At 34.5% G+C, this 16609-nt stretch overlaps 1 protein-coding gene across 1 annotated transcript; it reads right to left on the reverse strand.

The window, feature by feature from the left end:
• Positions 1-1786: 1786 nt before the first annotated feature.
• On the reverse strand, positions 1787-12813 carry LOC112750931 (probable serine/threonine protein kinase IREH1). Its single transcript, XM_025799856.3, has 18 exons — positions 11768-12813; positions 9981-10042; positions 9689-9871; positions 8223-9596; positions 7431-7603; positions 6830-7076; positions 6321-6413; positions 6100-6240; positions 5880-5972; positions 4905-5109; positions 4111-4196; positions 3921-4009; positions 3169-3220; positions 3011-3067; positions 2733-2906; positions 2557-2634; positions 2143-2325; positions 1787-2054 (listed from the first exon to the last, which is right to left on the reverse strand). Exons 1-17 carry the CDS (start codon positions 12492-12494, stop codon positions 2242-2244), a joined length of 3918 nt encoding a protein of 1305 aa, XP_025655641.1. The 5' UTR covers positions 12495-12813; the 3' UTR covers positions 1787-2054; positions 2143-2241.
• Positions 12814-16609: the final 3796 nt, after the last annotated feature.

A 16609-nucleotide genomic window follows, 5' to 3' on the forward strand; every position in this document is an offset into this window, starting at 1 on the left:
AAAAGTTTGATATTGATATGATATATATATATATAGATAGATAGATAGATAGATATAGATAGAGAGAGAGAGAGGGATGATACTTTTTGGGTAAGAAGCATTGTTTCTATATTTATTTTTGACGGGTGGCTAAGCACGGTTATTGATTATTGAATGATACATTGATACTAGAATTAATTTGGCATAAGTTTTAAATAAACGGGCTATTGTAATTTGTAATAAATCAAAATAGTCAAATTCGAGAATTTACCTCAATTAAAGAAAATGAGTTTAATCATATAAACCTGAACCTGAATTGTAATGTTCAATTTATAAACTTGTATTGTAAGAATTTATTTATATTTGATTTCGATTTGTAAGATTTTATAAGTTGAGATTTTTATTATCAATGAAGGTTTAGTGCATATTACATATTACAATGTACAAGATGTGGGGTCATAAATATTGGTCCCAAAAGTTGAGCAAATGCTTTTGTAATCCTTTCTCAAGGTAGGTAACAAAATTCAAACGCCAACTCATGGCAATGCCAGGCACTTGAAACAATTTTTCTCAGATGAGTACAACATACTGATCTGATGAAAATTCATTCCCTTAAGGTAATGTATTTGTGGATGCGATGATGGTGGTGGACCAAACTTGCCTCATAAAATGATAAAACAAATAGTGGAAGGTGCAGTGTTAGTATATAAAGTGATCAATTCCTTATATTAGTGGTCCTACTCCTCCTACTACATGAAGTTCATGTTTATATTTTGTTGCCATTTAGTGATCCAAAGATCCTTCGACCTAGTTTGGTAATTTTCTTAGAACACAAAATACAGAGCATGGAAATAATAGACATAAAAAATGTCTCCGCTGTCTTCTTTATTTTGTTCACATTTTGAAGGCATGCATTCAATAAAAGGAATGAGTGGTTAGCTTAGATTGACATAATGATATAGAATTATTTTACTACATGGGATGCTTTTGGTTCTTGGCTATGTTGTTGTCCTATTCTCCTTCAGAATTGATGGCCGAGTAGCACAAGCGTAAACATTGGACCGTTATTCTCTCCTTTCTGGCAACTTGACAACCATAGAAATATTTGGCCCCAGTAATCAATGTGTCAACAAATAAAACTCTTACAGAAAATCCAAAAAGTAAAAGATCAAATATACTGTGTGATATTGATACATTTGGATGAGAGGCAAGAAAAGCATATTTTACGCATGCCTGAAAGATTAAAAATAAGTCTATCTTCAATTACTGGTACCGAGAAAGAATTGAAGCTTTTGGGGAATAAAAATGACGAATGCAGTTTTGGAATTACTCCCCGTTGAATCCCTTTGTACAAAAAAAGGGAAAAGGTCATTGTAATTTTGAAAACCTGGTATGAATTTAATTCTCTTTTTTTTTTTTCGTAGTCGTAGACACCTGTAATGCAAATAAACTATATTCTATACATCATCCTTTGCATGTATCTAGGCACCGCATCGCTTAAATCGTAAATAATAAAAGGATTCACTTTTGTTCTACTTGCTAATAATTGACTATCCTTTTGTGCATAAGCAGTCTTATTTCTTAAGCTTCCATTTTGTATAAACTATAAAGAATTTAATTTTGGGATCAATGTTATTTCTATGAAACAGTTAAGGGATGAAGGGAAGCCAGTACAGTACATTTCGGTAAGAAATACTATTCTGGGATGTTAAAAATAGTAGAGTTCCAATAAATATTTAGGTGAAGAAGTTCCTTTCTTTTTTTTCCATCAAAAAATCATTTTGTTGTTCTGGGATCACAGTAGAAATTAGAAAGATAATTCACATCTCAATTATACAAGTAAATAATATTACAGTAGCTGAACAAAACGGGATGTGCCCTCAGTGCTGCATTATATTAAGGAAAGCACCACAAGAAACAATGTGAGCAACCAACACTGGTATGCATTTTAACATTTACAGTCCTCAAATTCATACAATACAACAAAACCGAAAAATTGAAAACCACCCAGTGTTAGTTCCTGTGACCTAATAAGCAGAGAGTACATCCTGAATCAGTTTGAGCTTCTAGAATTTCTGCAAATTCCAGCAAATTCAAAATTAGATCAGCAAGAATGCACAATATAAGACTTGATGAAATGACGGTAGTTTTACAGAGTCATACATTTACAATGTGTACAGATGACAAAGGTGCTTGTGCACCCAAAATTGCTTGGACGATGTCTAAACACCGAATTCTGGACTTCGACAGAAGAAAAGAAAGCTATGCTCCGGGATTTGCTGGTGGATCATCTTTCCATCCCTTGGAGAGAAGATCATAGTTGATTGATGCAAGCTGGGAGAGATTCTGGTAAACAATTGAAAAAACATCAATACAAGAGAAGAGAGATCAAAATAAATATCAACAAAACAAGCATGCAACACACCAACAGTCATAGGAAGCAAAAACAGTAATCCCAGAGAGGTGCGATTAATTCCCATTAAACAGAGGTTAAATAAATCTTTTTGCGTGTTCAGAAGAGTTAAGTCTAATTAGTTGCTTGTATAATAAACATAAGTATATAACTCAAAAGAATACCTTAAAAGAGAAATTACTAAAAGAGTAGTTGACTGATGAGCTGGAATCAAACTCAGCAAGACCCCCACATTCATCTCCCTGTTTGTAGATTTTTCACAGGAGAAAGTCAGCGCACAAACTTCAAATTGATGTGACAGTTAATATTTAATGTTTAGAGATACCAATAAATGCAGTACCACTTCATCTTGGCGATTGCTCAAGCAACTACTGCTACCACTTAAGCTATCAGCATCACTAGAATCCTCAGCATCACTTGCATGATATACAAGACCGTCTGAAGTATTCCATGAGTAGCGAGAAGTGAAGTAACTAGTGTCTAGAGCACTCTCAGAAGCAGGAACAAATGCAGCCTGCAAACCAGAACGTTATTATGTTGTTCAGCATACAACATCTACTACATCAAGAGACATGCAGTACAATGAACAAAAATTATGACTTGAGAAGCATTACATACCTTCTGTCTAGCAAGTGTGTCCCAATTTATATCCTTAAAGAAAACATGTTCTTTCACCTGGATAATTAACATCTATCAATGTGACGTTTGAAAATGAAACATGATCATAAAAATGGGGAACAAGCATCTGTATGCTAATACAGTAATAATTAAATCACCTCTGATGCACCTCTAGCTCCAAGTCTTTGGTTAGGATCTTCAGTCAATAATCTGTAAATAAACACATCTCAGGTACTAATCCAAGAAAATATTCATTTTTCTATCCTAATCGTGACTTCAACTTAGCACAACAACGCAGGACAAAAAACCATAATTTATAACAGATCGGCATCCAGCTAAGGGAGCATAAAGAAAAAGCTTTAGATAGAATAAAACCTAGATTTTGTACAGATTATAATTATATTTTCATTTTTACACAAAGCCACAGTTAAGAGGGGGGTAAAAAATGAATCATGGGCTTGTTATGTAGTTGACAACAGTCAAATCATTCAGAACACCAAATACAACGAGATTACTGCTTTGTGACATAGGTTCAAATACTTGAAACAGCTTCCTGCATGTGAGGGTAAGGCTGCACATCTACCCTCCCAAAAAGCCCCACCTAGTTGAAGCCTGTTCTCATGGTTTAAGGATAATGCCATGTGAAACGTGAGACAGTAGTGGTCACTGTCACAAGATTATTAACATAAAGTTCATATTTAACAGATAAAGTATGGCACCAGGATTGCTGAACAATATACATTCGCAAATGCTATCTTCGGCTTAAGCAGTCAAGCTAAAATATCCAAATTAATGGAAGCATATTCAGTATTGGAAACATAAACAAAGCATTCATATTCTAAAATGCTGACCAGAATAAACAGTTTGCAATTGCCAGATACATATAACATGAACATAACATGATTATTACCGATCAATAAGATCTTGAGCTTCAGGACTCATTTCTTCAGGAACTGCAGGCCAAGGTATCTTACGATTAAGAATATTATCAAATATAGTCTACAAACACCCCCAAAAAGAAATATCTGTCAGTAAGAGCTAAACCATACAGCAAACAAGAACAGAAACGCAAAAATCCTGGCAAAAGGTATGCTATAAACCTGAGGATGCTCTGCATTAAAAGGTGGAAGACCAACAAGCAACTCAAATAAAATGACCCCAACAGACCACCAATCAGCCGTATACCCTGTAAAATTATAAAAATATATATATATTGTTCATGTTGTGATTGCAATGTAAATACACAACTTCAGATGTATGAAAAGATTCACAAGTAAAGGCTGTGGAACCACTAAATTAGCATTTTCAGCAGATTTTTTTATTTTTTATTTTAAACAGAAAAGTGAAGATCCTTCCAAATTTTTCAGGAAAATTAAGAATAAAATATAGAAATGATGTTGCTAAATGCTAGACTAAATTTACTAGGTATCCTCTAAAAGATACACGGCATTAAATTAGTTTGGTCCCTAAATTGTTTTTAGCACTAATATAGACACTCAAATATGTGACATAACAGGTCCTTAAAAGATGCATATGACATCTATTTGATCATATATTTTATGTGAGTTCAATAATTTATACGATATTACATGCATCTTTGAGTGAGCGAAAATGACAATGTATCTTTTTTTGAGGACATAACAGTTGTAAAAAAATTTCTATTTACTAAACTAGTCACATGTGTCTTCGAAGAAAAAGATTGATATATCCTTCAAGAACTAAAGTTGAAAATCTTCTAGGGGACAAACTGGTACATGTATCTTTAAGGGACTAAATAGATAGTTTATTATTTATTTTACTTTCTCTAAACTGAAAGAAAAAAGAAGGCAAAACAAAACTGATCTAGTAAACAGAAATCAGACCACCTTAAACATAAAAATGGATCTATACGAACCGTGTCCAGTTCCCAAAAGAATCTCTGGCGCCAAATAATCAGGGGTACCTACAGCAGATCTTTTCTTCCTCAGTTCCCTTTGATGCTCAGATGTAGACATGTTAGGCTCATCCTCCCCAAGCAAGGATGTCCCACTCACTGCTGGACCAGATAAATCATCCGTGCTGTTGATGAGACCGACTTTGGAAAGCCCGAAATCTGTTAGCTACATAGAAGGAACCAAAAAGAAAAGAAAAACTTCAACATGTGATCAGCTGAACATCAGTATGCACGAGTTAAGAGATAAAACTCATAAAAATCTACATGAATATGCAAGACCTCCTATCAGCAAAATTCAAATTAGGAAGAACAAGGGAGAGGCCAGGGTTAAACATTTAGCAAAAAATCTCAAACATTACATACAAACATAAATAACTTACAAATGTAAAAAATATGTTCTTAAAAAGGCTAACACTGAAAGAGATCTTTCATCTTTGTGCTCCTCCCATACAGCCCAAAATTTCTTTTCTAATTTCTAGAAGGACAAAATTAATTGAAAATTTAAAAAAAAATTAACCAAGAAAAGCACATGTCAAATCATCTTTTCTTAAATTCCAACAGTAAAAGGATTAAAGGAGAATAAGTTCATAGATCATCCCTTCCCCTAGCAAAAACCACAGCCACATAAATGGAGGACAAAAGCTTTTTAAATAGAGAAAAATTATTCATATAAAACAAAAAGCTATAATGATACACAGAAGACAGTTAAAATATGCTAATACCAGCAAAAAAAACTGAATGACCCATAACAAACCAAACAAAATCCAAAAATCTGAAATCACACCAGGCACCCTAAACAAGCTATACCCTAACCAAAAACATCAACTTATTTGTGTCTACATAAAATCAATTTTTAATTAATTTATTTAAAAATATTGTGCCTAAATACAAGGTTGATGGCATTAATAGTGAGTAGAAAAAAGTGTATTCAATTACCTTAATGTGACCATCATGGGCGATCAGTAAATTGTCAGGTTTCAAGTCTCGATGAACCACCCGTAGTGAATGCAAATACTCTAATGCGAGAACCTAACCATGGGAATGAAGTTTAGACAATGTAACGAAAGTTCCCTTTTTCCGTTTTTTTTTAGAGAGAGAGAGAGAGAGAGAGAGAGAGAGAGAGAGAGAGAGAGAGAGAGAGAATGAAACAGATTACCACTTCAGCAATATACACGCGAGCAACTTCCTCGTCTAAGCAACCTAAATTCCTTAATAACGAATATAGGTCACCTCCATTAAGATACTCCATGACAAGATACAAGTTCTCACGGCATGTGAAAGAATAGAAGAAACGAACCTGATTATGTTCAGTTAAATTAGAAAAAGGTTGCATTTTGAAAGACATCATGAAACAAGTAGCAAGTTAGATCCGCTCACCACAAAAGGATTCCGAACTGTAATTAAGATATCACGTTCTGCTAATATACTTTCCACAGCATTCTTACGAATCATGTCAGCCTTCTTCAGAACCTGTGAAAAAAGTACTTGGATTCATGTAACCATGCAAATATATATACATGACAAAGTAACAAACAGTACTAATCCTTCAATGTTTTAACTTTTAACAAGCAATAAGAAAATAAAATTTATTAGAGAAGAAAATAACAGAAATACAACAAAATGTAGATTTAAATTTCATAAGGAACACTACCCGGAACATGTTACAAGAACAATAAATAGTTTAATATACTACGATCAAATAAAAAGTGGTATGAACAGCTTTAAGTCTCCAAACAACCTCACATTATCAAATGACTCTTCTACAAGCCATAATACCGATCATCCAAAAACAGAACAAAAGATAAAAACTGAACACTTATCGGAATTAAAATTTAAGCATACAATAAATGAAGAAAAAGCACCGAATAAAGGGTGAAAATAATTACCTTAATTGCAAAAAGATCACCAGTTGTTCTCTTTTTGGCCAGGAAAACCCGTCCAAATGCCCCACGACTTATAGGCTTTATGATCTCAAAGTCATCAATAGAGGTACGGTCCCTTGAAGAATGGATTGGGCTTGTTCTCAAGCTACGGACCACATCATCTTCCAAGATGACATCATCATCCATTACAGTGCTCTCCATATCTATCTTTTCTACATCCACCATCTCAGTAAGCTGCAAATACTTCTCACTGCAAGGGCAAATGCCAACTTATCATGCATATCACCTAAAGATTTCAGAGGAAAACATGGAAAGACAAAAATAACACATCGAGGGAAAAAATATACTTGAGCCGAACTTGAGAGAAAGGCTCTGACTAGTAATGCCAGAGATAGACACACAACCAGATACAAAGATAGCAGTTGTATCAATATAAGATATATGTCATCTCGTATTCAGTTATGCAGTTATGGATATTCTACATTAAACATGTCTCGAAAAAAAATTCACCCTAAGTTATTCATTAAAAATCCATCCATAGATGAAATTTTTTAAATGCCTAATTATAGTAGTTCAACAGACATAGCTGATTGTAAGTACTAACCGTATCAGCTTCTCGATACGTGTTCCAAAGGTCTCCACAGTAAGTGCATCAAATTTCCTCCGGTCTACAACAACTCGTAAGTCATCAAGACAAGATAATAAATATGATGTTGAGCGATCATCATCCAGAGGTGCGTTTGCGACACAGCGTGCTATATCAGCAAGTTCATTCATCTACATTTCCCATGACAAAAGTAGCTCGATATGATCAATAAAAACTTCTCAAATGACTAAAAAGATTAGCATAAGAAAGCATGCAAGCACATTTCTTTACCGTGTATTCCAACATGTCCAATATAGTAAAATCAACCATGCAGAATGAAATAGTACTTCATTTTTGGGCCATAACATTACTATTGTACAACTGCTATTACACACTTTCTTACTTAAGAAACAAGCTCACTTTCGAGGAGCATTTTACTAACAAAACCACGCAAAACATGAAACAGATTACTTCTTTCTTCAGTTTTGGAGCATAACAATGTTATATAGATCAAACAACTATCCTAAGCTTTCTCACTTTAAAAACAAGCTCATTTTAAATATACACACACATAAGCCTACCACCAAGGTGGAAATTAGTAGCATACATGAGCATATAAATAATTAACATCCCACTTTCTCACTTTGATATCTACCATGTGTATTAATTTTAATAAGTTTTTATTTTAAGTGTTTAAGGGACATTTATAACCACTGGACCATTTACCACTAAACATCATAAAAAACAAAAGGGAAAGGAGAAAAGATTAGAAACAATAATTTTATAGAAGAGGTAAAAGGCAGAGCATGCCTGTGGCAGATCATCATGTTCGGAGTAAGCACCCTTTCCTGCCAAGAGCATTTCAATCTGACTTGTCCTTGGTGTCATTAAAGGAGACCTAGGAGTCATGCTCCCTGCAGATGATGTTGTCATACCTTGCTCAGACTTCGGACCAAAACGAGTTTTACATGACATAAGTGGTAAACCCTTTAGGTCATCCATAAACACAGAATTATCATCTTCAGGGAAACAGTCTAGCATATCCTCTGATCCTCTGCGAGACCAATCACTAAGTTTAGGGGAAACTACATCAGATTCTTCAGTCATGCTTGAATTTGACACTTTTGCAACATCTGGACTTCCCACTATTTGTTGGGTATCCTTTTGTGTACATGACTCCATCTTTTCTAGTGTTTCAGCGATTCTAACAAGACGTTCATTAACACTCAGACCTTTCTGATCACATCGATCAGCAACTAAACAAATCCTTGAATGATCCTCAACATGTGAAGTAGCTACTTCTTCCTCACATATACGACAAATTATTGAGCTTTCCTCACTATTATTCTGCTGATCTCCCCAGTATCCCCAGGAAACTTTATGGTGGTGCTTGGAAGCATGATCCTGGGAATCTTTGGCAGGAAGAAGCTCAGGTGGCTTAGCAGAAGAAAGATCACCATCGGAACTGAATCTCTTACTACTTGAAGTTTTCGGTGGTTCAACCTTTCCATAACCATGCTCCTTCAACTGATCAGCTTCTTTTGGGCTTTTTCCTGTTGGCGACGGGAATTTCTTGCAAGAAGCCATCCGGTCCCTTCCTGAAGGAGGCTCAAAATGTTTTGAAGGGTCATCATCAGCAGGAAGGGATAAGTTTTCTGATTGTGTGACTCCTTTCTTCCAATTCAACGTTCTTTGTTCCTGACTATATGCCTTTTTGGTTGAGGACTTTGAGGCTTTTGCAGCACTAGAGCTTTTAACATCCCTTGCCAAACCAGGGGGAACAGCCTTTTCAGCAGAATGCAAGACTCTAGATTGACGGAGATTGAAAACATGTTCATCCTCGGCCAAACCACTTTCCTTGTGGAACTGCAATAATCTAGTACACCTAGTAAGAATAAATAGCATTCGAGTATGAAGCTGCTTTAGCATCCCTGGAGGGAGCTCTTGACGCCTATCATCCAACTCCTGGACTATGCTTTCACACCTCAGCCAAAACTCCCCAGCCGAAGACATAGCACAGCTCCTAGCCAAAATCAGCAAGTCCTCAATTGTCTCCTGCCACTCAGGATGAGTATCTGCATTTTTTTCAAGAATTCCAACCAGGTCGGCTGCAAAAATAGCCAGATCAGAGTTCACTTCTTCCTTTGCCTTATCAAATTTTGCCTTTATAACAACCAATACTTCCTGCATAACAAAGCAAATCACTTATATAGCAATGTCTCTAGCTAGACAGATCATCAACTTCATAATATAATCTGAAATGGAAACGAAAGTACCTCCACATTATTTAACCCTCGAGGCTTCCAAAACGGAAAAGGTCGGACACCTTTGGAATTCAACTCATGAGAAAAACTCTTGATGTCTGCGGGAAACCTCTTTCGGGGTGCACTTGTGACCCGCAAGATAGCTTGAAAGCGAGGAGATTCAGATTCCTTGGGGTTTTCGTAATCATATGCTGTCTGCAAAAGGAAACAGTTAATTTTTTTTTTGCGACAGCAAATGAATAAACAGAAAGCAACATATCATTCAAACAACAGTTATATTAGTTGAAGTAATAAAGAAAGATACCTCAGGAGTGCAATCAGGGCCTCTTACCCCTCCAGTGTGAGCCCATGACGAAGTCTGTCTCCCTGTATATCATTAGCAAAAGGCAACATTTCAGTAAACAGAACAAACTAGTTTTGTCAGACACTTCAATGTAAATAAACATAGAAGAACTTAGCATGAATTGCTTATTGGCAGAGGGTAATAACAAATAATAACATCACGCCAAAACCGACAATGCTACAGCACCAACAGCCCATGCTTTCACCCTAAACACAATTGGCTCCTATAGAAAGCCCCATGTACAAAGCAGAATACTTGATGCTGGTGGTTGAGTAGTTACTCAGCCATTTGATAAACGAATCCTATTTTTACAAGTGATAACTATTGTACAAACCATCCAGAAATAAGTCCCAATCCCCAACCTCACCTAATGAAAAGCTTTTATCATTTTGATATCAATCATTCGTAAATCACCTCAACTGTTTTACCAAAGAGTTCCACAATGAGGTATATATATATATACAACTTCAAAAAATGAACTTGATCCCCTTGAAAAAATGATTTTCAAGATGAACTTGTGTTTTCATTTTCAATGTTTTTGTTTTTAGGATGTTGTAAAGGAAAAAATGAAAATAAGAACTCAAGAAGTGAAAGCAGAAAACAAGATTTTACTGTTTTCTTTTTTCTTCAAAAAATCCTTAAACAGAAAACACTGGAAATAAAAATAGAAAATGAAAACGCAAACCATACAGGCCCTTAACTTTCCCGACAGATTTACATACTTTTAATGCCTTGTAAAGAATGCTGGACAAAAATTTTATTAATGATCCTAATCTGCTGAATAGAGCTAAATCTCAAATAAGTTCTTCAAATATATCAATCAATCTACATATGAAATATTTTTTCAATACAAGCTCACCATATTTGTTATACATACTCATAAATATAGTAACAATAACACAAATATTCTATAGTCTACGACATATATTAATCGAAGAATACGGAGTATGGATTTGATAAATCTTAGGTTCAGACTAAGAATACACAAACAGTAGTTTACATTTTTTATTCCTCAGAACTATTACATGGAACTAATTTACATTTTTTATTCTTTAGAATTATTACATGGAACTATTAATATATCATTTTAATTACAAAAGCCCTTCTCAACACAACAGTTACCATCAGTTGGCTCAATTCCTAGCAGCTAAGGAGACAGACCTTGATGTATACTCTTACTCTGCTAGTGAGGATATCCTATTTTCTAAACACCTGTTTTTTTTATCACAACTCGCAAGTACCCTCCTATGCCAACTGGCAATATCAAATATAATGGGATGCCACTTAGATAGGACATAAATATGAGCCTTGGAATTGGACCTCCCATTTTTAATTATATTGCTTGGTTTGTGACTTTGTGTATATTGGAATTTTGAATAAGGAATTCCAAATATGAGCCCAATCCCAATGGAAAAGGAAATGAAAAATGCTAAGTTTATACCAACATAAGTCTTTTTAATACGTATGCAGTCTATGTATAATAAATATATAATAATTAGATTTATAATATATATAATACTACCCTAATAAACACTTCTTCATTCTTCTTGGTCAGAGTTTTAATCATACACATTAAACTGTGATCATGCAGAAAACTCAACTATAATAATAATAATAATAATAATAATAATAATAATAATAATAATAATAAATGGACAAGAGAGAATTCCTCAATTCCACGGTAGATGAAAAATTAAAAACTTTGGAAAAACAAATCACCAGAATTTGCAGAAACAAAGCACACATACCTGCATCGGAGGATGATTCTCCGTTCTGCAGCCGCGACCTTGGCAACACAATCGGGCTCTGCTCCCTAGAAGGTCCACTCCCGGTGGACATACTATCTGAATTGCTCCCATTATCAATCCAACCGGTGCCAGAACCCGCTGCGAAACCCTCCTGAAACCCTACTCTGCCCTCTTTCTTCTTCACGCCGCTGCCGGAACCCGAACTCCCGTCGCCGCCGCCACCTCCAGGCCTCGAAAGGTTGCTAGCACCGAGAGCCGCAGCCGGACCTTTATCTCCCCTGAACCCGAAGAAGCTCTCCTGCGGCAACGGCCCCGATCGCGTCTTGATTCTGTTCAACCCTAGCGACGAAGCCAGGATCGGCGACACCGACACCGAGGACGACGACGACGGCGACGTAGAATCCTTGACTCCTCCTTCCGCCGCAGCCGCTGCCGCCACCGCCGCCGTCAAAGACTTCTTAGACTTCAATGAAGACGCGGAATCCTTGCCGCCAGGTGGAGCCTGACCTTCCTTCCCCTTAACTGCGTCCTTCTTCTTGGTGGTCGCGTCCTTGACCTGCGTCTGCCGGCACGCGACGGGTGCGGCGGCGGCGGCGGGAGGAGTTAGGGATTTGGACTTCTTCTTGTCGGATCTGGAAGGGGAGTTAGAGGGGAGGGATCGGGGACTGTTGGAGGAGCCATCGGAATCGGATTTCTTGGAGGAGAAGAATCTCCCCTTGAAGACCATGTTCCGGTGGTGGCTGCGGTGGCTATAGGAGTAGTGGTGGTGGTGATGACGTGGCGCCGCTCAAGTGGCGTCAGTTAGAAAACGTTGGTAGTGTTTAGAAATAGCGACATTGAATTTGATGGTGTGTTTGAATCGAGTAAGGGTTTGAGTTTGAGAGAGAGAGAGAGAGAGAGAAAGAGAGTGAAAAGACTTGGCATGGAGAGAAAGAACTAAGAGAGATAACACGGGAAAGGGAAATTTGGACACGGGAAAGAAAAACCAAATAATGGGGGGTAGATACACGCATGATCCTAATGGAAAAAATTTTAATTAATTAATCAAGTAAGTAAACAAATAAAGAGAGATATTATACGCATCATTTTTTTATAACGGGATTCACTTCAAGGGTAATGGATAAAGAATTTTAATATGATTAGCTGATAAGTAAAATCTCTAAAAATGGTAAATCTCAGGTGATTTATGACAATATGTAGGAAAAAAATAATCTTCCTAAAATAAAATAAATAAAATTTTTAAATCCTAACAATTAATTAAACTTTTTTACTTAAATAATTTTTTTATTGCATACAAAATCGAGATATCCTAAAATGATTTACATATAAATTGAATATTTACATGTATTTAAATGTTGTTATATGTCAATAATAAAAAATTCTTAACCTTTTTTTTGGTTTTCTTTGTAACTCTTTTCCTTCATTTATTTTATTATTTTTTTTTTTTGCTGCAACTTACTTTTGTTAGAGAATGGCATACTGGCGCTAAGAGTTGATAGTAGTGAATTTGAATCCAAAAAATTATGTGGAGGCTTGACCACCAAACAAGAAGGAATTTTTTATTTTAATAAATAAATTAATTATAATAATTACTGAAATAAATATTTTAAAAAATATTTACCAAAATAAATATCTTTCTTTTATCTCATTTATACTGTAAACAAGATAATTTTGTACGTATCTCGTTTACCGTGACGAGATATATGTATTTATAAATATAAAAATATTTTTTTAAAAAATAATAAAAAATATTAATAAATTTAAAAAATAAAAAATTAGGATAAAAGATATGTTTACTTATTTAGAATACAAATTTTATTATTATATTTGTATGTTCATGATTTTAATTATACTTTTAAGTATTTTGAATAGATTTATTTTATTATATTATATTTTATATATGAATATATGTTCCATTATGTAATAATTAAATAAAGATATATTTTTTAATGAAAAAATTTAATAACCAAACTAACCATTAAGTGTGTGTTTGGATTACAGTTTGCAAACGAGAATTTGCATAAAATTGATTTTGCAAACTTGATTTTGGTCAAAAGTAGGTTTGTGTTAAAGTGATTTATGTTTGGTAATTTTTGTATCAAAATGGATTATAGTAAAATAAATGTTGTTTGGCTTATACCATTCAAAATCACTTTTAGATAAAAAATTACTAAAATGAACATCAACTTAGATTTTTTTTTATATTATCCTATTGTTTTAATTTAGATATTTAAATAGATTTTATTAGTTAATTTTATAATAAAATTAATATTTATAAATAATACAATAACATATACAAAGGATAAAGTTGGTAAAAAGTAAATAAAAGGTTAGTATCTAGGCTAAAAGCCCGTTAAGAAAACGCAGAAGCTAAAAATAGTTGCTTCTTGTAAACGCTGGTTTTGGCAGCAGAATCACTTCTGCGTTCATGAGAAAAAAATTTGCCAAACCAAAAGTTGAAACTTTCAAGAAATTTAAACGTGCTTCTTCCCTTCCAACGGGTTTCCCAAACACACCCTAATTATGTTGGTAAGAAGTGATTCATAGTAGAAAGAGGGAGGGACAGTTCGGGCGCTGGCTATACTTGTAACACTTTAATTACCCAAAGCCTTATCTTATGCCGTAAAGCAAAGATTAATTAAGGTTTACGACAGTTCTAAGGCTTATACATTAATATATAGAAAGGAATAATAATTCTTGAAGCCCGACGAAAAAATAAGCACAAAACAGAGTTATAAAAGCACAAAATCTTCACACAAAACTACAAACTTAAGGCACAAGATAAAGATACAAGATAACAAGATATAAGTATATAAGAGGATCATAAGGAACTAGCCTCAACTCGCGGAGTTTAGGCAACTAGTGTTATATAGACATATAGAGTTTTGAGAGTTAAAACAGCATATACAGAATATCTCTCTCAAAGTAACCCTCTAAGGCAATTATAAATACAAAAGTGAGAGAACTAATTCAAAATAACCAAGATAGCGTTTATTTTCGGAGACAGGACACATAGACATGGACAGTACATGTTTAAAATGTGTTTGGAAGCAAAGACATCGACATGGAACACATTGTCTCCGACACAATTTTTTATATTTTTGTGTCCACTCTTTTACGAAGGACAATGATGGACACGGGATTTGGAAGAGTGGACACGGACTTTTTTATAAATTTTATTTTCCTTTTTGTTCATAGATATTTTTTATTATTCCACTATTATCCCTTCTTATTTTTCTTATAATTAGTCTTAAAACTTTTGAAAGATAAATATTATTAAAAGTAAAATTAATATTTTAAAATGCTAAAAAATAATTTATAAGTTATAATTGATTTTATATCATTTAAAGAAAAAACAGTTTTTAGATAAAAAAAATTAGTTTTCTAAATAAAAATATATTTTTATGTGCAAAAACTATTTTTTTTCCTGTAAAAACGGATTCTTTTTAAAACTAATTTTTTATTTAAAATTAATTTGGCTTATTAACCTAAACAAAATTTTTTATTAATCAAACTCAGGTCTATTTTTTTATTAATCTTAACCATATGTATTCCTACATATTAATAATAAATTTAAAAATAAAATAAATATATTTATAATTTTTATTTTAATATAAATACTATTATATATTTTTTATTAAAATTTTTGGTCTCTTCAAACATTTTTTCAAGTTTCGTCCGTACTCCTACGTACTCTCATTTTCTATTAAATTAGTTTGTACTTGATGTAGAAAATTTGAAATCATATGGTTATTTTAGTTATTTCATATAATATTTTAGTCTTGTCCATGTGTATCCAAACATAATACTGGATATTATATTAGTGTCTTGTACATTGTATCCAAACACAATACACAAACAATAATTTTTAGTGTCTCCGTCCTATTGTTTCTGTCTCAGTGTCATGTTCTGTCCTGTCTTTGAAAATAAACGCAGCCCAAAAGACTCCAAAACGTGATAAAGGTCCTCCGCTCTGTCACCATCAAGCAACTCACCGAGGTGGGTTGCTACCTGCATCTGAAAAACAATAACAAAGTATGGAATGAGAACCGTAAGTTCTCAGTATGGTAACAGTGCCCAATAATGTAAGTGAAAATGGGTGGACGAAGAAAGTGAAAGTATCGGTGGTGAAAGAGAATCTGGACTGGCTACAGAGAAGTCTGGTCGGCGGTATGACGAAGGCAATCGATTTTAGTTCCTTGAAGAAGATGATTGGAAAAAACCTGCCTCAAGTTGTCCAAGTACGAAAACTGGGAGCGTATAAAGTGCTTTTGACCTTTGATTCTATATTGAATGCAGAAGAAGCATATACGTTTAAAATGCATAGTCTCTTACAATTCTTCCATAGTATCTGGAGATGTGATGAGACGGAGCAATGTGAAACTCGAAGAGTGTGGTTAGAATGCTATGAAATTTCGTTACATGCGTGGAGAGCAGATACCTTTAGTATGTTAGGAGGCCAATGGGGGAAAGTAGTCGGTTGTGGCAAAGTGACAGAATCGTGCATGTCATTTAGTGTTGGACAAGTGCAAATTGATACTTGTATTATGGATATGATTAATAAATGGGTCCATATCACAATGGGTATCAGTAGATTCGATGTGCTAGTGAAAGAAGTGGGACGGGAGGCTTTTGGATTGAATTGTTATAAAGAAGCTAATGAAAAAAGTGACTATAGCTGTGAACAACGAAGAACAGTTGCGGAAAGAGAATGTGTAGGTACGAGCTTAAGGAGTGCACGGACTATAAAATCGACAATTTTCAACGACCAGGCAGCCGATGTGGTGATGGAGGAGTTGAGGAAGGACGGAGAAGATAATGGCAGATTAATAATACCTGAAA

This window comes from Arachis hypogaea, chromosome 15, assembly GCF_003086295.3.
Source record: "Arachis hypogaea cultivar Tifrunner chromosome 15, arahy.Tifrunner.gnm2.J5K5, whole genome shotgun sequence".
NCBI classification, from domain to species: Eukaryota; Viridiplantae; Streptophyta; class Magnoliopsida; order Fabales; family Fabaceae; genus Arachis; species Arachis hypogaea.

Bases quoted from the DNA above. Each gene is read 5' to 3' on its own strand.
- LOC112750931 (XM_025799856.3), bottom strand. From the start codon at position 12,494: ATGGTCTTCAAGGGGAGATTCTTCTCCTCCAAGAAATCCGATTCCGAT. The intron at 7,604-8,222 runs GCATGCTCTGCC...TGGGAAATGTAG, and splicing joins AACATGATGATCTGCCACAG to ATGAATGAACTTGCTGATAT. The intron at 3,068-3,168 runs GTGATTTAATTA...TTAATTATCCAG, and splicing joins GAGCTAGAGGTGCATCAGAG to GTGAAAGAACATGTTTTCTT.